This window comes from Vicugna pacos, chromosome 34 (assembly GCF_048564905.1).
Source record: "Vicugna pacos chromosome 34, VicPac4, whole genome shotgun sequence".
Taxonomy (NCBI): Eukaryota; Metazoa; Chordata; class Mammalia; order Artiodactyla; family Camelidae; genus Vicugna; species Vicugna pacos.
In genome coordinates this window covers 5,373,855-5,397,399 of record NC_133020.1, presented here as the reverse complement: position 1 = coordinate 5,397,399, position 23,545 = coordinate 5,373,855, and the positions used below count along the sequence as shown (strand labels likewise).

At 41.0% G+C, this 23,545-nt stretch overlaps 1 protein-coding gene across 1 annotated transcript in view; it reads right to left on the bottom strand.

Moving 5' to 3' along the window:
* The window catches only part of ITPR2 (inositol 1,4,5-trisphosphate receptor type 2), a 419,753-nt gene that overhangs the window by 364,585 nt on the left and 31,623 nt on the right, over positions 1-23,545 (bottom strand). The window contains exon 2 of the mRNA XM_072954773.1: positions 20,138-20,208. Coding sequence (XP_072810874.1) covers positions 20,138-20,208 — 71 coding nt within the window. The remainder of the gene's footprint in view (positions 1-20,137; positions 20,209-23,545) is intronic.

The window sequence follows — 23,545 nt, the reverse complement described above, 5'->3', positions numbered from 1 at the left end:
GCTGCGAGCATCAGAAATTTAATCTGGCAATTCTGCTTTCTTTATGCTGCTGAAGCACATGTGGGCCACTTATGACTAATTTATACCCACCAATAGGATCAGCATGAAGAAAAGCAGAGGATAATCAAAGTAACACAAACTAGGCATTTCAAAACAGCATGGTGTTGTTTCTCCAAAGATCTCAATCGTCCTCTTATCCGTTGTGTGTGTGTTTGTGTGTCAAAGGGCATTATTCTGTCCACAATCATTCAGACATATTACTCATATAAATTTCTCGGGGGAAAGTTACTTCTTATTCTACAATGTAAAAAATATCAAGCATTAGTGGAAAAATCTGAATGTAGCTATATTTAAGTCAAAACTGATTTTTGAAACATAGTAATCATACAGTGTCAGCAATCACTATTTGTTTGCTCCTGGAAAAGCAATGAAATGCTGGTATGTTGCACTGCACTCACCACCTGCTCCTGATTCTATGAGAGGAAATAAAGACCTTTGTTTTCCAGTGTTGTGTCAGGGTTGTAACATTTCAGCTCTAAGGACCACAACCAAACATTATGCTCATTTTAGGAAACCGAATCTACAGATCTCAGGTAATGCAAAAGTGAACTTGTCCATTCATTTCTTATATGATCAATTCCTGCAAATGTCATGAAAATCAGAATAAACACAAAAAACTCATTATCTTTGTTATGACACATGTCGTCTGTCTGTGATTCCCTAAATAATCTAGTAGCTTTAAATACTATACATCAGAAATACAATTACAGGATCATTTGAAACCGGAAAACGTGCGTGATTTAGTAATCACGTATGTTTTCTCCCCCTGGCACTGTTAGAATAACCTTCACAACTGCTAATTGATATTTGCTGAGTGTCCAGCAGGGGTAAAGCTCAGAGCCAGAGTTGAAAACAACCCACAGGACAAGAAGCAACAGTCTCGAGTGAAACATCAGGAGAACAAGAAACTCTTCAGCTCCTTTTTGACAGCCTGGGAGTGAACAAGAAGACCTGTTTCTAACTCCTGTTATGGACTTGAGTGTAATCTTACATAATAGTGGCACATCTCGCTCCAAAGCGAAAGAACGTTTTCCTCCACTTGGGAAACGTTCACCATGATGTTGAGCTGCAGGTCGCAGAGGCAGATTCCCAAGTTCAATATCCGATCAATTGCTGACTTTCATTCTGCAGTCTAGGTAGTCGGTGGTTACACTAGACACCTCCCTGAGGGCATGCTGTGCTCACACTGCCCGGGTCATTTCCTTATAGACAGTAAGTCATGAGTCCCCTCTCCTCTGGTAACAGCTAGGGTAAACTAGAGATTAACAGCTCATCTGAAGACAGCCGTCTCGGCTGTGCATTGTCAAGGAGGTGACCTTCATTCAAGAGGTCTGAACCCCACAGGGTCCTCTATACTTGCTGGTGACCGATTAATAGGGGGACCATGCCCTTTTCTCTAAACTAGGACACCTTTAAAAGTTTAAAGAACTACTGTAGTTACCCTAGGACAATGGGTGAACAGCAGTAAAATGGGACACATGGTTGTAACAAATTAGCCCAAATAGACATGGGGGGGGGTCAGCAGAAACACACAGAGAGAAAGGAGTAAGCAAAACTCTTAAGGCAGAAGAGTAGGAAGTAGGGAAATGGAGAGAGACTCGTCAATGGCACTGGGAAAAGGAGCTCACTTTTCAGACACTGCTCACAACTTCAGATGTCTTAGTGCAACTCCATGAGATAGCTACAACTACCCGATATTCTAAATGAGTTAAGCGAGGATAGCTGCTCAAGATCGGATAGCTAGTTAACACCACTCAGGCGATGAAAACAACTGAGTCATCATAATGGCAAAATACCAAGGCAAGAGGTTCCCAAAACGTGTGCCCATTCTCAGGGAGTGCCCAGTCTACCAGGGTGTGGAAGAAAATGCTAGAAGCGAACTTATATTCATTTTTATCCCCTATTTTTAAATTTATTTTTGTGTATGTGCAACAATGTATACCACTTAGTATTAAAATAATGTACACATATATGATTTATAAGTAAACATATCTATTTTTTACTGAAGTACAGTCAGTTACAATGTGTCAATTTCTGGTGTACAGCATAATGTCCTAGCCATGTGTATGTATATATATATATACACACACACACATATATATACACACACATATATTCATTTTCATATTCTTTTTCATTAAAGGTTATTACAAGATAATGAATATATTTCCCCGTGCTATACAGAAGAAATTTGTTTTTTATCTATTTTTATATATAGTGGTTAACATTTGCAAATCTCAAACTCCCAAATTTATCCCTTCCCACCCGCTTCCTCTGGTAACCATAAGATTGTCTACTATGTCTGCAAGTCTGTTTCTTTTGTAGATGAGTTCATTAGTGTCCTCTTTTTTCTCTTTTTCTTTTTTTTTTTTTTAGATTCTACATAGGGGATGATAAAAGCACTGAAGGAAATAAGAGAGACTAAAAACATGTATCTGTTATTCCCACTTTGTTTCTGATGAGGCATATGATCAAAAAAGTTGAAAGACTACTGCCCTAGAGTTCAGAGCAGTGGACGCCACTTCTGAGGGGGGTGGTTCCTACAGTCACTGTGTCATCATCTGGACTCATCTCACACTACTAGAGCCAGTGTCACAGCCAAGTGGTGGTGACATAGACTGATTCAAGTCCCCCCTTACTTTGCTATACATTCCAACAGTTACCTCTCCTCAACTCAAATCAGCTGAGCTTGAACAGTCAAAAAGCATCATCTTACACTAGAAGTTTAAAGGTCCTAAACAAACAGTATCAAACAGCATGAGTTTAAACCCACACATAAGATTATTTTTACCACATGACCAGTCCTACAGAGTTATGAGCTATGTGTGTACACTCTCATTAAATTATTTAAACAGGAGGCCATCAGACTGAGGTGGTTCTAACACCTTGGTCTCCTACCAAAACCTAAGAATCAATGGACTCAAATCTGAGAAAGTGAAACCAACCACAAAGAGCCAACCAGATTTTCCCAAATGTGGTGACGGATGAAGCTATAACCAATCAATTGCTTTGCTTTGCTTCTGCATCTTCTCCATGGAAACCTTGGTCCTAGCTCCTGTCTTGTCCAAATAACCACTTTCAATTTGGCACTGTCCAACAGAATCGGTGTTTGCTCAAAAAAACTTCAAAACGTTCATGTGCCTCAGTTTACCTTTTCACAGTCCTGAGAGGTCAAATGTAAATGCAGGATTAATAATAAGCTTTTTTAAAGATTTCACTTTATTTTTTCTCTTTCATTGGGTTCTTTTATTTTTTTCTTTTGGTTCTTTAAATTGAGTTATAGTTAATATACAGTATTATATAAATTACAGGTGTATAATATAGCGACTCACAATTTTTAAAAGCTATAATCCATTTATAGTTGTTACAAAATAAGGGCTACATTCCCTGTGTTGTACCATACACCCTTGTAGCGTGTTTTAGACATTATAATCTCTACCTCTTAGTCCCCTACCCCTATGTTGCCCTTCGTATTTCCTCGCCACACTGGTACCCACTAGTTTGTTCTCTAGATAAAGATTTCACTTAAGACACCTAAAAACGCCTCTTAATTTCGACAGACCTCTTTGTTAGTAACAAAGCTCTTCTTGTTTAAGCTACATGAATCAGAATGCTTAAGCCTTTTCTCCTATTACATCCTCAGCTGAGACCATGGCTACTTTTGCATAACTATTCGAATATGAGGAAACGTTTATTTAACTCAACTGTCCTTCTATCTCTGACAATCTGATCCATGTTCATCTCTGTTTGAGTTTACTGGCCTCTCAGGAAGGATCCTATGTTGTGACGAGGCTTCAGCCAGAGTCCTTAGGAAAATAATCCTCCTTAGGAAGTGGAAGGTGAGGAAGTGAGGCTAGGAGGTGACTGCTATGACTGTCCTACTTGAGAATTTGTAAAACGTCAAAGACGGCTCTTGAAGTGTTAAGTAAGAACAACTGCTTATACATTACTTAGAATTTCAAAGAGCCAAAATAGTCACTAGTATTTGATGCTGATGAAAACTGTCCAAATTAACAGCCCAGGGTGAGGATCTCTCCTCCCGCCTCCTCCTCCCTCCACGCGGCGCTCTCTTCCATCTCTGTCTGTTCTGTCACCTGGAGCCACCTCCTCCTCGTCCTCTCCTCCCTCCCACCTCCTCACTCTCCATCTTCCCCTCTTCTAATCTTCTCTCTTCACCAACTGAACAGAGTAGATAAAACTTTATTATAAGTATCCATTTAATATACATTGATGTCTCCTTGTCTCAGTTTTAAAAGGTGAGTTGAACAAGAAAACTGAGACATAACTGAATACTACCTAGTACATTACAGATGATTGTTAGTATCAGTCCTCCCCTCTTGGCTTGTTTGCTGTTTGTTGTTGCGTTGCAATTGGCCCTTACCTGGTTAATTCTGTGAGGATTAATGGCCCTTCATGAAGGATTCCTCACGCTAACACTAGGCTTTTCCTGTAACACAGTCTTTCTAGACATAATGGCTCTAAAAAATTCCGACTCTATAATGTTTCTGTTAAAAGGCACAAATCTAGTATAGGAAGCCTCTTATTAGGAAAGAGCATGTCCAAGTCTTTACAGATTAGATAGAGAGAGAGATGCCCCAGGTATAACAGGGCATCTGATCCAGTAGCCAGACTATCCTACTGAGTTTCAATTGCCACCAAGGTGTTTCAACTGCTGTAACCTACCTGTCCATCTCTCAGTGATCTACAGCTTCCCTCTTTGAACTAGGCACATGGGTAGAAAGAAGGGTTTTCTATGTTCTTGTTAGCTCAAAAGACATCAGCCAGCATTGTCTTTAAACTTTTCTTATTAAATGCCAAGGGAAATATAAAATGAAATATTAACAAAACATACGGCTTCTCAAACAAGTTACTGATCCTCTGTGGACCACATCTGACCCTGTATCCAGTCTCCTCTGTGATCAAAGTCAAGAGGCCAAACTTAAAATCTTCTGGGCATCGCGGGTCATCTGCACCACAAGGGCAGAAACAGTATCTTTATTCTATACGTTAAGATCACCTGTGTCTACCAAAGTACCTAACACATACATATATCAAATCGTCAACTTGGACACTTTAAATATATATAATTTCATTAGTCAATTAACCCCCATAAAGCTGGGGAAAATAAAAATTTGTAAAGTATCTAACACATAAAAAGTCTTCATTGGATACTTAGAAATAAATGAATGATGCACACATATAAATTGTCACCTTTCAGAAGAAACACTCCTCCAGAAGGAGGAGATGGATCAGACCCATTACAAGAACGAACAGATAAGAATTTTCTCCTCTTAGAAACAAGACGGTCAGTCTTTCAAAATTTTCTCCCAGGAATTGAACTTGTGTCACATTTGCAAACAAATTCAAACGAGTGGGGTTTTTCCCTTTGCCCATGTAAATCAAACCACAGTAGCGGATCCAGGTATGCCCTAAAATAACGTTTCATCACAGCTTAGCTCTTTTGCAAAGGAACAGAAAGCAGCCGGTAACTGTCTGCCTTCCCTCAACAGCTGCTATTTAAATCGTGAGGTGTCATTCGACTGCAAACCATACCTTAACCTAAGGAAACGACACAAGCTTTGCAAACATCAAGCAAATCTAGACAAATAAAATACAAAATTACTAATACTATGAGCTGGCACACACAATCTACCTAATGAAAGGTAGGAAAGATTCCTTCAAAGACCAAAGAATCATTTGAGGTAGTGGAGCAGGACTAAAGGACAGTGTGAAAAGACACTGAAAACAGCAGCTTTGGGCAAAGCCAAGAACCACATCTCCTTTTCTGGGGCTGCAGTGATTCGTGTCCACTAAGCTCAAGCAAAGTCTGAACTAAAGAAAGTTACAGCAGCAGCGAGGTCACCAGAGTCACAACATGATTGCATATGGAATAATAAAGAAGAAATTAGATGCAAGTCCTTTATGAGGTATGTGATTCGCAGCCACATGGGGACTGTCTTCAGCCTGCTTGGTCGCTATACACCATCACGACATGGCTCACAGGGCACTTGTAATAAATGCTCCTGATCACCTTTGTTTTCCCTTCAAAAAGTGATCAGATTCCAAGTTCTAAAGGTTTTATTCAACTAAGTCAATGTTCCTAGGCTACTTAAGTTCTGGGCTATTTAAGTGATGAAACCTTGAACCCCAGGCTGTTTAATCAATTTTATTCAGGAGGACATGGAAGGGACAGGCAGAATATCCAAGGAAGCCACTAGAACAGTGCTATCCACGTCTTGTGTTAGGTGGAAGCAAGAAACTTGCTTGCTTTTCTGACTTATCTATATGGAAGCCCATGAGTGAAGACACCTGCCTTTAATTTTACTAACAAGGCTGGCCAAATATATAAAAGAAAACAAGGATAAGAACTAGATTTTTTTAATTTATTTTTATTTTTTGTTGGGGAGAGAGGCAATTAGGTTTATCTCTTTATTTTTAGAGGAGGTACTGGGGATTGAACCTAGGACCTCATGCATGCTAAGCACATGCTCTACCATTTGAGCTATACCCCCCCACCCCGTTTGTGCAGTCAAACTGTAATAATTCTACCTAAAAAAACTGAAAAAGGAAAAAAAAACAATATGCACTTTGACTTGCAGAAATACAAAATAATTAATGAGTCTCATTTCAAGCTCTTAAAAAAAAGGATGAAAAAGACATAGGAATTATAGAATTTCCACTGTTATTGTTTTAAGTCAAAGTATCAGTTATGTGCAGTCAGATGCTCTTGCTTTGTTTGCACACTTGTCCAGTGGACAGTCACACTGTTTGTTTTTTTTTTTAACATGCCATTTCAGGAACTGGATTTTTTTCTTTTCTATGGTAACATTACAGAACCCAACTCCCAACCTTGCCACACAATTAAATTTGTTTTAACTCCTTTCCTTCTAATATTTATCCTCCTGGAGGTTTTAATTAATGCAGATCCCACCAGAGTACACGTTGTATAACTGTGAAGCTCTCTACAACAACCACAGCCAGACTTGCGCTTCACACAGCACATCTACATGGAACCGGAAGGACAAACTCCACAGCCCTGTTTCTCAACAGAGCTGAAGCTTGTGTCGTTTAGAAAATGGTAGCTTAAAGTCGTTTTTAGCCTACTTACACCTTTGCTTCCAAGACAGGACCACACACACACACACACACACACACACACACACACCAATCACATTAGAGAAGTAGCAAGATTCAATGAGCTCCTGGGACCCACTGCTTCCACTTTCAGGGCATAAATCTGTCTCTGCAGAGGTCCCCAGCCAACAAAGGACAGCAAGGCTGGAATAGAATACGGGGAGAAGGTGAGGTGTCACCATCTGAGGCTGGATTTCGCCCCTAAGGGCTGCTTTATTAGATATTTCACCTCTAATTCTTTAAAAGGCAAAGTTTCCAAACTACTTCCAAGCATTTGTAAAACAAACATCGCCACCAGCCGGCAGTTTGCTTTATTCTGAAATTGCTATATTTACCTTGAAAACCACAAAATGTAAACAAAGGCACCTGATCAGAGAGGATCCTTAAACTGCTCTCTCACTAAATCAACAGGGTAGAAAAGGCAGTTGAACTTGGACTTGAATACACAATGTACAAATCAATCTTCTATCTTAGCAGCAGCTTGAGTAAGTTAATGATTAGTATGCTTTATGGAGATGCATAGAGACTTTCATAAACAAAATGTAACTTTTATTAATTTATTTAATACCCAGAAGAGACTCAAACAAGCAAGGCCCACCAACCATCCACCACAGAAGTAAAGTCTTAATTCACACACACTTCCACTTCAATTAACAAACGTGTGTAAGACACTGCCTCACACTGGAGAACTTTATGCTATATATTATGGGAAAACTGAAGTGATTGACTTTTTAATAGGCCTAATACATGTCAAAATAAGAGAAGATAGGGAAACAGTTCATTTAAAAATAGCTACTACTTAATTCACTGAAGAATTCTTGAGTGAGCCATGGTTTCAGTTCTATAAACAGTCCATACTTCTTACCACAATATGTTCCTGAAAGCTATATTATAAAAGCAATGCATTTCCTGTAGGAAATTCCACTGGAATAATATAATTGGGGTTATTTCCTGAAGAATACAAAGTTAATAATGGACACAGCATAGATAGAAATACTCCAACCCTCAAATCATTTAGAACAAACATCCTGTAAAAGTAATTAAAAGGTACTTTGACATACTTTCACGAAGATCATTCTTTCCCCCCAACTTAATACTGTACCATGTAAATATCCGAAGACCAAGAGAGGCAGAGTCCTGAATGAATAAAGTCTTTCTCCATCTTCCCACACAGCCAAACTCAGAGGTGAGGAAAAAAAGTCACAGAAGCGTAGAATGGGGAAACTTCATCTTTTTTCAGGGAAGTCAAGAGATTATTTTTGAGTCAAGTGAACTTCTAACCACCTCAGGGCTATTTTCCCTCCAGACTACCTTGAGTTGGCTAAATTTACCTCTCCTGCCTCCACCTTTCTCAGGATGGCATATAAAAGGAGTCACACGTTACACAGCCTTGAGACTGGCTCGATTCACCCAGCATAATGCATCTGAGGTTCATCCGTGTTGTTGGGTGTATCCGTGGTTCATTCCTTTTTATTGTTGAGTGGTGGTATTCCACTGCGTGTATTGTTTATCCATTCACCATGTAAAAGATTTTTTTAAATTGTTTCCAGTTTTTGCTATAAACATGGATACATGGATCTTTGTATGAACTTAAGTTTTCACTGCTTTGGGTAAATATTTAAGAGTGATGTCTGGGGGTCACTTGGTATGTGTGTGTTTAACTTTATAAGAAACTGCTAAACTCTTCTCCAAAATGGCTGTACCGTTTTGTACACCACCAGCAATGTCTGAGACTCCTAGTTGACCTGCATCCTTGTCAACACTCGGTATTGTCGGTGCTTTTTATTTCAGTCATTTTTGTAGCGGTTCTTCATTACGGCTCTTGATGTTATTGTTTCAGGGCAGCTTAAATGTTGGTTTCCAAGGGATTCCATTTTGGGGCACCCTTTTCTTCTCACTCTCACAGCTTTAAATTCTATCTACATACTATTAAGCTTCCTATCTGTATTTTCCATCTAGATTTCTCTCCTGAGCCTCCAGACTGACATATCCACCCGTCTTCTAGATCCACCTCTCTGGCAGAAAGGATGCCAGAACCAAGTTCATTACTGTGGTAAATTGCAAACGGCCGCAAGTTCTTCCCATCACTGTATGCATATGGTGACTTTGCTGTTGTTCCCATCAAAAGACAGAGTCAACTTCTCCACCCTTTTCCTCCGAACTTAGCCACATAACATTGCCAAATGTGACACAAGCAGAGGTCTGAATAGAGCTTGAGAACTGGGCTTTACCCTTTCTTGCTGTTCTCATACCATCCCTATGGGAAGCATCTGAGCCAGCCTGCCAGACAGTGAGAGACACATGCTCTAGCCACCCATCAACAACCATCACAGGCAGATCGTGGGTGAAGCCAGCACAGACCATCCAGCTGCCAACTGACCACACAGACCTGGGCAAGTTCACCAGCCAAGACAGCTCAGAGCAAAAGAATCAGCAAGCAAACCCACAGATTCATGTGTTAAGTAAATGAATGTTCAGAAAGCCACTCAGCTTGGGGGTGTTTTATTACGTAGTAATACAGAACTGATACAATTATCCTCCCCTACCAAGCAGTTTGTTTTATATTCCGTATCTCAATAAACGCCACTAACATATATCACACTGCCCAAGTCTGACATCTGGGAGAATCCCAGGATGCACCTCCTCCACCCCCCAACATCCTACCAGATGCCCCCATACGATCAGTCATCAAATCCTAACACAGTCAAATATTATAGCAACTGTCTTGGGCCATTAACATATTTTTCTGAACTATTTTAATCGTCTCTCAATTGATATCCCATCTAACATTTTCATCCTCTTCATGAAGGAAAATAGTCTTTCAAAATTTCAGTTCTGTGTGTCTGTTTCTGTTTTATAGATAAGTTCATGTGTGTCCTTTTTTCAGATTCCACATATAAGCGATATCATATGGCATTTTTCTTTCTCTTTCTGGCTTACTTAACTTAAAATGATGATCTCCAAGTCCATCCATGTTGTGGCAAATGGCATTATTTCATTCTTTTTTATGGCTGAGTAGTATTCCATCATATAAATACACCACAGCTTCTTTATCCAGTCATCTGTCAATGGAGATTTGGGTTGTTTCCATGTCTTAGCTATTGTAAATAGTGCTGCTATGAACATTGGGGCTCACAGACATAGAAAACAAACTCATGGTTACCAGGGGTTAAAGGGGGTGGGAAAGGATAATTTGGGAATTTGAAAATTGCACCTCTTGGGAAGTGATGGAAATGTTAGCTATCCTGATTGTGGTGGTAGTTTTATGGATGTGTATATCTATCAAAATTCATCAAATTGTACATCTGAAATATGTTTAGTTTACTGTACAGGAACCATACCATAAAAAAGGTGTTAAAAAAACACAGACTTATGGAACACAAGCCGTCAATAAACTAAAGTCTGTATCTATTTTTTTAATGCACTCTGATCATGTCATAGCCCAGCTTAAAATGCTTTAAGAGTTCTCCACTATGTTTGACATAAAAATGAAAATGCCTCAGCATACAAGGCCATGGGGCATCAGGACCCTCCTGTAAGTCATCTCTGCCACTTTTCCACATTCTCGTCAGCTTTTAACATTCTTAAAAGCCACAACCACAAATGGGTCACCTTCTCCACACCTCTATGCCTCTTTCTCCTCAACCCTCTCCTGTCGACCTGGTTAACAACCGCCCATTCTCCCACGGCTCCAGCTCACCGCCCAGTCTTGCTCTGAACTCCCAAGCCAATTACAGTCCTCTTCTCTCACTTCTGTAGCTCCTTGGGTCTGAAGGCAGTATAGTTAGTGGTTAATTATCTGGATTTCAACCAAACCTTTGCTTCTTTCTAGTTATGTGACCTTGGGCAAGTTACTTAACTTCTCTGGACCTCAGTGTTTTCATCTATAAAATGGGGTGTGGCAAAGATGTTATCTCTTGCCCCCAGTGTCCATTCTCTTCTTCCTTTAGGTAACAGAACTCTTTGAGGTGGGTGCATGGCCAGCCCACTATGCACCGGAGTCCTCAGCCTCCTTGCAGCAGATGTAGTTACGCGTATGAGTCTCCTGTGGCTGCTGTAACAAATCACCACAAATGTGGTGCCTTAAAACAACAGACATTTATCCTCTTGTAGTTCCTGAAGACAGAAGTCCAGAGTCAATGTGCAGGCACCACCATTTTCCCTCTGAAGGCTCTAGGACAGAATTCTCTCTTGTCTCTCCCAGCTTCTGGTGGCTCCAGGTCTTCCTTGGCTTGTGGCTGCATAACTCCGTTCTCTGTCTCTCTGTCTTCACAAGCTCTCTCCTCTGGGTCTGTGTTTTCTCCACTTTTGTCTCTTATAAAGTCACTTATTGGATTTGGGGCCCACCTGGGTGACCAAGGCTGATCTCATCTCAGAATCCTTAACTGACTTCCATTTGCAAAGACTCTTCTTCCTAATAAAGCAACGTTCACAGTGTCTGGGTTTTAGGACATGGACTTATCTTGGGGGACCACCATTCAACCCCACGTACTATGTAACTATGAGACAGGAGTAGGAGTAACATATGCAATTCCAGATGCCCTCCTGAAAGAAGAACCTACTTGCCCTGGATTCCTCTTGCCTCCTTTCTACTGACTGGGAAGTGGTGACTCTTGAAGCAACTTTGGAAGCCATGTGTTGGAAACAGTCGATTTGCAAGATGGTTAGGGATTACTCACCCAGGAACTATTAAGTGAAAGAGAAATGCACTTCTCTCCTATATAAGCCACTGGTTTTATTTCTATTATAGCAACTTATCTAATACATGCAGACAATAACAGTATCTTAACAGTAACACATACCTCTCAGGGTTGCTTAGGGATTAAATGGATTAATAGACTGTAAAGCATTTCAGACATCACCTGAAATACAGTAAGGACTAAATAAATGTCAGTGATGAGCAGCAGGGTTAGGAGAGTGGCCCCGGTCACATTTAGTTATCGTTGGTGTACTTGTCTGTCTCCTGCAGAAAACCAAACTTACCAGGGCAATGGCTTGGCACTTTCATCTCAGTTTCATACCAAACATTCTATTACTGTTTAAATGGAAAATGCAATTTAGCTTTGCACACCAATTATTACCCTCGGAAGTACTTTCATGAGAAAGTAAATACTGAGCCTGGAAAGCCAAGATGGTCCTTTCCCAGAGGCACCTGCGCCTTTCAAGTCACAGGTCAAATGTTATCTTAATTAAGAAGCTTTTCTCATCTCTGAAAACAGGAAATTAAAATCTGCATCCTCCCACAGTGCCTTCACCATGCCTTTTTAATTAGCCCTTATCATGTTCCACCTTGGGTTGTAATTATTCACATGCACATCTTATCTCTCTCATTAGATTATAAATTCCTTGAGAGCAGCATTCATCTCTGACTTGTTTGACCCTTAGCAACTAGTTCACACACTGCACTGCACACAGTGGATAATCAATGAATCTCTACTAAATGTATTAAGATCGCACAGTGTTGGGGGAAAAAACACCAGCTTCAAACAAGCCTGCCTCACCACCTACTAGTGGTGTGACCTTGATCGTGTAACTTTCACTTCTCTGTAGTGTGGTTTCCACATTTGGGAAAATTGGGCTACTAAGTTTAGACACACACTTAATTTCATACACAACACTGGAAGGGAGACTTTTACATATGAGCCCCCAGCTCAGGAAGACTGGCCCATGACTACACGATCAGTAAGCAAGGGAGTCAGAGAGTTATTCTAACACCACTAAACCACCTGCATCCCACATGCTCATTTGCTGTCCACTGCTCTTCACTCTGAAAGGAGAAAATTAACCTTCACAAGCTAAAGTCACAAATCAAAGTTCCTACAGCATATATATAATTTTTGTTCGATACACAATTAACTGGATGAGGGCTGCCCTAAACAGAAATTCATGAGATTTCCAGAGCAGTCCTCTCTGACCGTTCAGAATCACAGCAACTTCCCTCCAGGAGAGGGTAAAGTAGTTTAAAGTAGTTTCAACAGGAGAAGCAAAGAGGCAAAAAGCAATCGGTTTTCATTTCATCCTTTGGCCCTTCTTTGAAACCTCACTGAGAAGAGTCAACTTATTAACCAATTTCCACTGCCACTTAAGAGTTTAATAACAGGGGACTAGCTGCAGAAGGTTCTTAATATGATGACTTCCCACAAACACACAGAATCAACCCAGCAGTAACATTCAACTGGAGAATTTTAAAGATGATTTTGAATAAATCATGTATTCTGGCTTGGAAATCCATTGCAATTTTCTAAGCTTCTTTGAATGCCAGCAAACTACAAAATGCTACAACCTAAAAGAGCTTCACTTAATACACATGGAAGTTTTTGGCTTCTGCTATTCACACTACAGATTTATCTGATAGAATGCACATTTAACACCAATGAACTTAAATTCAGAGATGTAGCATATAAGACTGTAACAACATAACAGGTCCATACCTTGCTTTCTTATAAATGAAGCAATCAGCTAACAACTACGTTACTTGCTGAGTAGTATGAAGGACCCCCCCCCCGCAAAAAGCATGTGTTGACAGAACTGAAATTATATTGCCTTTAAGAATTACAATTTTTTTCTAGAACTTTGATCATTCATTCAACAAAAATTAATTCAGCCCCAACAATATGCAAAACACTGTTGTTGATCTTGGTAATTCAACAGAGGAGTCTTTACCCTCATACAATTTGCAGTCTAATTGCAGGTCTCTCAAACAAAGAAGTGGGTGCAAATTCTGAGCATGCACAGGTAACGTGGCTGTGGGCTCCCAGGCCCAAGTTCACTGATAACAGCCACAGTGGACAGTTTCCAGCGTGTGGTTTCCAAACTCAAGCTCTTGCCTCTCTCCTCTCATCTTCATGAGGACTTCTGTGATGGGGAACTTGCTCAGCTGCAAGCAGGAGCAACCCAGAAGTTTGCGTGGCAGGGGTGATGGCACAACCCACAGAGGATGGAAGTTGGCCCCAGCCTTCCCATCCTTGGGTAGGAGATTTTGAGGCATGTTCCGCATGGTTGCTCAGAGGCCATGGCAGGACTGACTTCCAGTTGCCACAGTGGTGGGTCTGATGCACAATTCACTGCCTTTTATTTCTTTAGGCTCACTCTCCCTCACTTCCTCGCTCACACTTCCCAGGATCACCTCCCAAACTGATTACCTCCATCCATATTTTCCAGGGTCTGACTTGTAGATACTCCAAATAACACAGTCCTAGTGTATTTCTCTTTAGATACATTCAGTAACACCAGAGTAACACATGAAATGAGAGTATCACATACATACCTGTTATCAACTTACATTTCAAGATGTCATGAGGTTGAGAATTTGAATAAATAATTTGGGTGAGAGTTAAGATCAAAAAAGAAAGAGAGAAAAAACTTGGCAGACTAGAAGGATGACCAGGCTTAAAAGTGTTAAAAGATTCTCCACTAGGTTCCAAAATACCAATTATGCAGCACAGGAGGAGGGAAATGAGCGTCCAGAGATGCCAATGAAAAAGCACCAGGAGTTTGGGTTGACTCACAGCTGGCGGCGAGTTAGGGATTCCTGCTCAGGACTCCTGGGCTCTAAGTGTGATGTCCAAAAAAGAGGGAGATTCTCATCAGACCACACCCAAACGTTCTACATTCAGTTCTTTCTACACCGCTAAGAAGTACATTGACAAGCAGGCAGGAGCCTAACCAGAAATCAAACACGGCAGCATGATGAAAACTAGAGAAATCACGGAGGAATTTATAGCTGGCAAGAGGTGAAACAATGTTTTTTATTAAGACTATAAAAGAGAAGATCTGCAGGAATATGACCATTCTAAACAAATACGTCAAGCCCCACTGTGTGGCAGAGGGATGAGATGTAACCTCTGTGGCTTTAGGGGACCAACAGGTAAAAACTGATGGGAGGGTGCTATTCAATATGGGATAGTGACAAACAGCTCTGGAGTCAGATAGGCTTGTTTTGAGCCCCAGCTCTACCGCTAGTAGGTTTGGCGACTTTAAAACGGTTGTATGACTTCTTTATACTTAATTCTTTCAACTGCAAGAGCGGGATAACAAAAATTTCTACTTTATAGGATTACTGAGATGACTAAATATTAACACACAGAAAGCCCCAAGCACGGCACTGCGTGTGTTAAATGCTCGATAAATGTTAGTTGTTTCAAATCTGAAACAGTCTGTCTGCATCCAAAAAAAAAAAAATTGCACGAACACCAAAGCTGAATAAATTCAATAAGGCAATTGTCAGATTTGTAGACAAGAGTATTTATAATTGGCTCACACTGGTGAATTACTGCGTTAAACAAGACTGGCATGTTCAACCACATAAAAAGTCAAGGCTGGCTAGATGGCTTTTTCACTTACGCTCTTAAGTGTACAACCGAATCCTAAACAGTGAGAGTGTCCGCCTTAAAAATAACTTCCCTTAAAAGTGAGTTACATGAAGAGAAGGAACTGAGTTAAAGAAATGACCTTGTAAGTGTTCCCCGAAGTCCCTGATTTTCACTTTGGCTGATTCTCGTGTGCCACTGCCCAGCAGAAACAGTCTCAGTTTTAGTTCCAGTTCCTGAAGCAGTCTAACTTACTGCTTCAGAGCAACTTCTCGCTTCCAGAAGCAGCCACTTGGTAGGCTGGATGGATTACGAAACAGTCACATGTGTCAAATGACCACAGAATCTCAGAGCTGGAAATTTCAAGACCAAACGGTCCGAGGCTGCGGGACCGACTAGCCAGCCAGGAGAAGGGGCTGTTTTCCCTTCCCTCGTCCCGCCGGGGGAGTGGCTCCTTGGGATCTTCATTACTTCTGTTTTATCACCCTGATGGGGATAAAAGGACACACAAACCTCTCTTGTTTTGATTTAGATATGTCTCTCCTCCTAACAGAAAAGGCACACGTATCGGTAGGCACAAACTTTTGGAAAAAAATCTGTGCCCGAGAAGAGTTTTCTAGAGATGAGGGGGAAAGTGCACAAAGAGACTAGGAAAGAAAAAAAAAACAGAAAATATAAAGTCAACAAAAATAACTCCTACCATTTAGTGTGAAGGAGGAGGGTTAACTGTATATCAAAAAATAGGACCAGTGACACCTCGTGTTGATAATATGCACCCCTGATATGAAGCAAGGAGAAGGGCCGTCAGCCTCCTTCTCAAAACCTTAGTCCCAGTCTAATCATGGCCAAAACACCAACCAGAGCCAGACCAACGAACATTCTACAAAATACTGGCCATTACTCTTCCAAGAATCAAAGTTACCAAAAAGCAATGAACGACTGAGAAAGTGTCAAAGGCCAGAGACGGCTGAGGAGCCATGATGACTAACATGGGGTCCTGGGTGGGATCAGGACTGGAGATAGGACATCAGTGGAAAACGGGTGGCATCCGAAGGAAGCCTGGAATTGAGTCAACAGTAATGGTAAACGGTAATTTCTTAGTTTTGACAAACGTACCACAGTTACGTAAGACAATAACATGATGAAACTGGGTGGAAGGGAGCTCTCTATACTGCGTTACATCTAAACAGATTCCAAAGTTTAAAGTTTATCTTTAAAAATTATAGAATATTTGATCATGAAAAAGTTTTTGCACTCACTTAAAGCCACTGTGCTTATGTTAATACTATTATGACTGTGTGGTTTCCACTGAAAAATGGCTGTCCATCTGCCAGGCTGTAAATAACCCTTGGGAAGTTGTTCATTTGTTAAAACTTCATTTCCTCTATTCACATGAGAGGCAGTGTGACACGATCAAAGGAACATTTCTTGCACAATTGTGTCTATTGGTTAGTCTTGTTAACCCCTTTAGAACTTTGGCTCCTCATTCAAAACGTTGGGGGAGCTGTATTAGATTTACTTTGAATTGCCTAGAAGCCCTAAAATTTGATGATTCAGTTGAACAAACCATGGAGTGAGTATGAAAAATAAAATACTTTTCAAAGTACTTTGAGAACATCGTTTGTCTGGCTGAGGCAAGAGGGACCAAGGTGCAGCTGAACTATTGCAGATAGATGGCTATTGTGTCTTCGTGTTACCTAAAAAGTAACATGAAGGGAGGGGGCTCTGGACACTTGCCAAAGGAGTCTGGAAATATAGGCGTGGTGATTCTGGGAGGCAAATCTATGAAAAAGCGATGACTTTTACAGCCAAAAGGTACAGGAGAAATACACCCAGGCAGAGAAGGGCGAAGCTGCAGAAAGGACAAGGTAGGTGAAAGGATGTGGCATCTAGGACCACGCAATCTGCTCAGGGCTGCTGAGTACTGTGAAGGCCAGGGCAGAGACAAGCCCGGGGAACTCTCCTCTGGGGGCTCCTCCGTCAGGATGAGCTTCCAAGAATCAGACGATGAGAGTCAGAGCTTTAAGATAAAAGGGAACCTTGAATCGCCAACAGAAAAATACCCTCCTTCTCCAAAGATGAGCGGAGTGAGACACGTGATTTAGGCTTAAGCTACAGGTAGAAAATGAGAGCAAACGGGCCAGGACAATGACCTGAAGTATTAGATTACAGGAAAAGCCAGCCTCCCAGGGGTGGACGGAGCACCTGAGTGACTCATACATTAAACCGGTGCCCGCTGAATCAGAGGACACTGAGTATCTGTGTATAGTGACCTACTGGGTCCAGAGCTGGTACCCCAGGGCGCCCTCGGATACACTGAAATAGTCTTTGCACTTAAAACAAATCCCCTTCACTGGGAAAGAGGAAAAGAAAAAAAGGCAGCCACAAACCTTGAAGGTTTATCTTTGACAGATCAACCTCCCTGGACTGACAGAGGAATAAAACTACCCAAGCTCACGGCAGTGAAGCATGGAGCACCCCTGGGAGCCACGCTGTATCACATGATCCCAGGAAAGTCTGGGTCTCTCGCCTACAAGCATCTAACGGCCTTTTTTTTTTTTTTTTGGATGTCTATGGTGGGCAAAGCTCTATGCTTGTAAAGCACAAAAAGAAAAAGGATAAAATCCTGCCCTTGTAGAGGTTATAATGTAACAGAGCCAAATACATTTAAAGGAAACACATTATGCCTTTCTGTGGTAAGTTAGCTGCCATTTGTATAATGGCTTAAAACACTTTTACATTTATGCTCTGGAAAGATTTCAAGCCTCACAAAGCATTGTGTGGTGGGATTGTTCTTGCTCTCATCCACCCTGGCTCCCACCAGCCAACGACAGATGTCTTCCGAGGCACAAAGTCGTTGGGTGACCTACTTAAGATGACACAGCCAGCGAGCGGCACAGTCAAAACCCGAACCCCAAGCTTCTGTCTGCTACAAATGCAGATTTGTTGTCCCAGTTTGTGTTTTAAAACTTTGCTTTTTATCTTTAACAAGCTGCAGTTCACAAAAGAGTGTCTGTGGACCTGGTTTTGTTTATCATCACGACTCTGAACTCAGGGTGCCCCTCCCACCTGAGGAGCAGTGGGTTTCTTCAGCTTCGGGAAGTTCTCGCCCGTATCTCTTCCCACGTTGCCTCATTCTCGTGCGCACCAGCCTCGCCTCCTGGAAGGGGACGAGATGCTCCCGGACCTTCTCAGTCCAGCCTCCACGCTTTTTATGACTCATTCATTTCCTCTGCGCTGCGTTCTGGGTAATCTCAGCTCTCTTTTCCAAAGCGATACCTGTTTCCTCATCTTTATATAATATGCCAGGTCATGCTTTTTAGAACCTGTATGCTCTTTTTCATATTTTCCGTTCTTCCATTAGGGCCCATCTGGCCTCTTCTGTCTCTGAAATCATTTCCACACCCTTACCCACAGTCCCCTGTCCTGGAGCACTGCTTGTCTGTTTGTCACAACTGCTGGCTCTCCTTCATGGAGTTTTATTGTGAGTCCACCCGCCGTGGGGACTGTGTGCGGTGGGAATACTGGGTTAGGGGAATGTCCCCACTGAGCACTCTTACAAGTGCTTCTAAAGGGCAGTCTGTCCCCCACCGCCTGCTCGATGTTAATTCCTCTACCTGGGGAGACACCTGGACCACTTATTCAAAGTGGCCAAGTTTACCCAAAGGGTATTTATTGGGCTTGGCACGCTTTCTGTAAGATTCTAAGTTTACCGCAAATGCCATACGTAAGATAGTCTTATAAAAAGACTTGTGTAGAATGTGCCCATCACAGAAAGTGAAACATGGAAACCATTTACCACATGTTAAACATCTCCCTTCCCCCGTGCAGGCAGAGCACATCCTGACTTGGCCTTGGGGCCAGGGGAATCCTTTCCACTCTCTCCAGATCTGTATCTCTTATTAAAGCTGCTTTTCACTACCGTGTAAGCAGGAATGTAAGCTTACACAGTGTGTTCAAAATGAATGCTGTCTTAAAGTTGTTCTTATTATAAGTCCACACAAACTATGAAACTGATTTGCACACGCTCTTAATTACTGGTTTTAGTTGACTATGATTCTCTGCAAATCCCATTAACCCTTCTCTCGGTAACAGTCGAGTTATAATGTCTCCTACTATGAACAATTTCTTAGCTGATATTTATGAAGGTACCTCTACGATGATACCTAGAAAGGAGCTCTAAGAAATTGCTAGTCATTAGACACCATCCAAAATGACATTTTAAAAACTAAGCAAACACATCGATGTCACCGTTCTTAAGATTTTACAGACAACTTAAATAACTAATAATGAAACACTAACATTTATTGTACCACTGTCACAAAAATACATAAATACTTATCATTCAGCTGTAATTACTGGTTTGCAAAGTGGCCTCTCACAGCTATTTACCAAGATGTCCTTTGAACACACAGACCAGCAAAACAAAACTTGGAACTATTCTTTCAATATCAGTCCTTCAATGTGTAAAAGAAGAAAAAATAATGGGAAATTTGGGGGGAAAAAAATTCAGTGGATACATTTCTATTTGAAAGTTTTACAGTGAATAAAGCTCTAACATTACTTATTATAAGACACAAAAATAACACCCCCCCTTTAGGTCACATGGCAAAAAAAAAATACATATTTCTTACCTCTGAACTTCTTCGGAGGGTTGGCGAGGTCCCCCGCCTCTGGGTTTACAACACATCTGTCATCCACTAGCCTAGAAGGGAAAAGCATGCTGTTAACATCATCCTGTTCACAGAGCACAGACCCCACGTGGATATTGCATAAATATTTCCAAAGAGTTTTAATACCATTCTTCGCTCAGAAATGTTTTAATGCTCATAGATTTGTAAAATGATTTGGTGATCCAGGCATTAATTAAAGCAGGGTTTATGCAATTCAAAATTAAGAAACATTGTTAAGTGGTAGGAAACTGGTTAGATAAATCCTCGTAGATCATGATACAGACAAACCACGGAACACTGCTCAGCTAGTTACGCTCGTATTTTTCAAACGCACGGCCTGCAAAACATTTCTCACATGTTGTGAAAAGAAGTGGTGACAGATCAATAAGATATCATATACATTTAAACACACGCACACACGCACACACACACACGTGCACACACACATATGCGAGCTGGAACAGAGACTCCAAAACATTAACAGTAGTCAGACTGCCTGTAGCTTTTATTTTCTTGTGTGTGTGCACGCATTTGTTTTGTTTTGTCTTGTTTTTACGAAGAATGTGTAAATTTACAAAATCAGGCCTAGAGTGACCGTACACTCGGGGCTCATCCTGGCCCGGCCACCTCCCAGCCAGGTGACGCCGACCCTCCTTCCCACCTTCTGCAGAACAAGGATGAGAGTGCCTACCTCACCGCACTGGTAGGAGGTTTCAGTGACTTACCATCTGTAAAGTACCCGGTACAGTTTCCGGCACAGAGTAAGCCCTGAAATAAGTTCTAATAGATAAATAAAATCAGGGACTTTGCCTGCCTTATTCCTCACCACGTGTCTGTCTCTTGAAGGATGCGTGACACAGAGTGGGCACTCAACAAACATGACTCAAAGGAATAAAATACCTTCGTAGTCACAAAAACATGTTCAATACCTATTAAAATTTTTATAAGAAGCCCATTTCTAGGACAATTCTGAGAGAAGCCGAATCTCTGATCTGAGAGCCAGGAGACATGAATCTCCTGCTCAGAGAGCCGAAGACTCACTAACGTTCATTTTCTCCATTGACTAAGCGATGGCAGTAACTGGGGTCTCCTCCGGAATATTGCAAGAATGCATGTGAATTAATTCTAAATTTGTGAATTCATTTGGAGAGATGCCCAAGTTGCAATTTTGTTTCTTTTTAAAAAATGCTGTTAACCAGACTCACGAGTATGCATCAATTCCAGCACAAAGTAAACTGCAATTTGTGATCAACTGTCCTCTTGAACTAGGATGATTAACCAAAATGAAAACTTTTGGTTTCTGGTTCATCTCGTTACAACAGCAAACACATCCTAAATCACCAGACTTTTCTGTCTGGTGGATCCAATTTCCACAAAACAAAATGCTACTTTGGTCAAGCAATATGGTACTTTCTTTGATTTTTTTTTATATATACTTCATTCACACTGGTTTACTAAAAAGTGGTTTTACAGGAGCTGCCAAGCATGCAAGAAATTCCTTTTAAGAGTGTTTAAAACTGTTTTCTTAGAAACGGGAAATCACATTGGGTCAAGAGAAAGCAAACACCAGCCTTCAAAACATCCAACTTCAGGCTCTAACACTGAACGTGAAAGACTCAGTCCTGAGATTGTCACAACGTAGTATTTAAATTTTTTTTAAAATGCTCTGAGGGAAAGGTCAGCTTTTCTAATCAGTTAAGATACGGTGTTTCGCAGATACTGACTGGTATATATAAAATAGATAAACAAGTTTACACTGCATAGCACAGGGAACTATATTCGATATCTTGTAGCAGCTCACGGTGAAAAAGAATATGAAAACAAATACATAAATGTGCATGTATGACTGAAGCAATGTGCTGTACAACGGAAATTGACACATTGTCAACTGACTACATTTCAATTTAAAAAGTTTAAAAAAAAGACATGATGTTAAGAATTCAAAACATGATGGTCACAAGAAAGCCACAGTCTCATTTAGAGCACGTAACAATTATACAGTAAGTGGCATTGACATTTTTACCTACTCTTTGTGCCTGCCCATCCCCACAGAAATGCAGGCCCCCCGAGAGTCCCCACCTGCTCGGGCTAGCCACTGAGAGGAACGGGGAAAACTAAAGGCATAAAATCAGGTCACAGGGCTTTTATGTAAACACTTGCGCCTCTCCTCAATTATCTGGTAGCCCAGATAAAAACATAATAATTAAGAGTGACTTCAGTTCTAAGAATCTGTCCTATTTCTTATAAACAGAGGTCTGTGAAAACTGCAAAGAAAATCATCTCATCACGCAGACTTAAAGACCTGGAACTGAGTTTGGAGCAAACAGAGGAAAGGGAAGGTTAGGATAGAAAAAGTGGAAAGAGAAACAAGGAGTGTGAAATCTGTTATAAAAACATATATGCTGTTTATCTATTTTACATATAGTAGGCAGTATACTGTACAGCACAGGGAACTATATTCAACACCTTGTAGTAACCTATAATAAAAAAGAATATGAAAACGAATATATGTATGTCTATGTATGACTGAAGCACTGTGCTGTACACCAGAAATTGACACAACATTGTAAACTGACTATACTTCAATAAAAAAAAAGACATGTGATCATTGATGTTAAAAGTTAAATAGGGTTTTAATGGTAGTTGTCAGCACAACTTCCACAATATCTCCAAGAATACTCTTCTTGAATATCTCCAGGGCCAGAGTATTCACCATTCGCCATCTTTCTGACAGTACTAATACTGGAAATGTGTTTTATATGAAGGTGAAGCAGCACCCTGTCTTCCCGTCACAGTACTTATAGTTTCTTGTAACTGTGTGCTTAAACTGTTTGATCCTCTGACAAATCTTAGGTCCCAGAAGTCAGGAACTGAATCCATCCTGTTTACCATTATATCCTTGGCATCCACTTGAATGAGTTACAGTAGATACTAAAAAAAAATCTGTTAAATAAATACATGAGTCAATGAATAAATGAGACTTGCTTCCCAAATAACTTTCCCTTTTTGGTCCCAGTTCTTTCTTCTGGAACTATAGCTCTAAGCTTTCTTTTTCTGGGATGAACAAGACCATTTCTCTCCAGTTCTTCCTCCTAAGGATATTTGCCAAGCAGTTCAACATCCTCTTAGACACCCAAGTGCCAGCATCCCCCTTAAATGGGATCCTGGAGACCATCCACAGAAGTCCAGGTGTGCAGGGGACCGGGGACTCTTACCTCCTTCTTTCCGATACTCAGCTCACAGTTACACATACTAAGATGCAGTAGCTTCCAGGCCCGTCAAGCCCACCTCTGACTTCCACTGGGCTTATAATAGCTAAACGATGTCAGATCCTTCTCCTGTGTGCTACTGATAAGCCAGGCTTTCCCA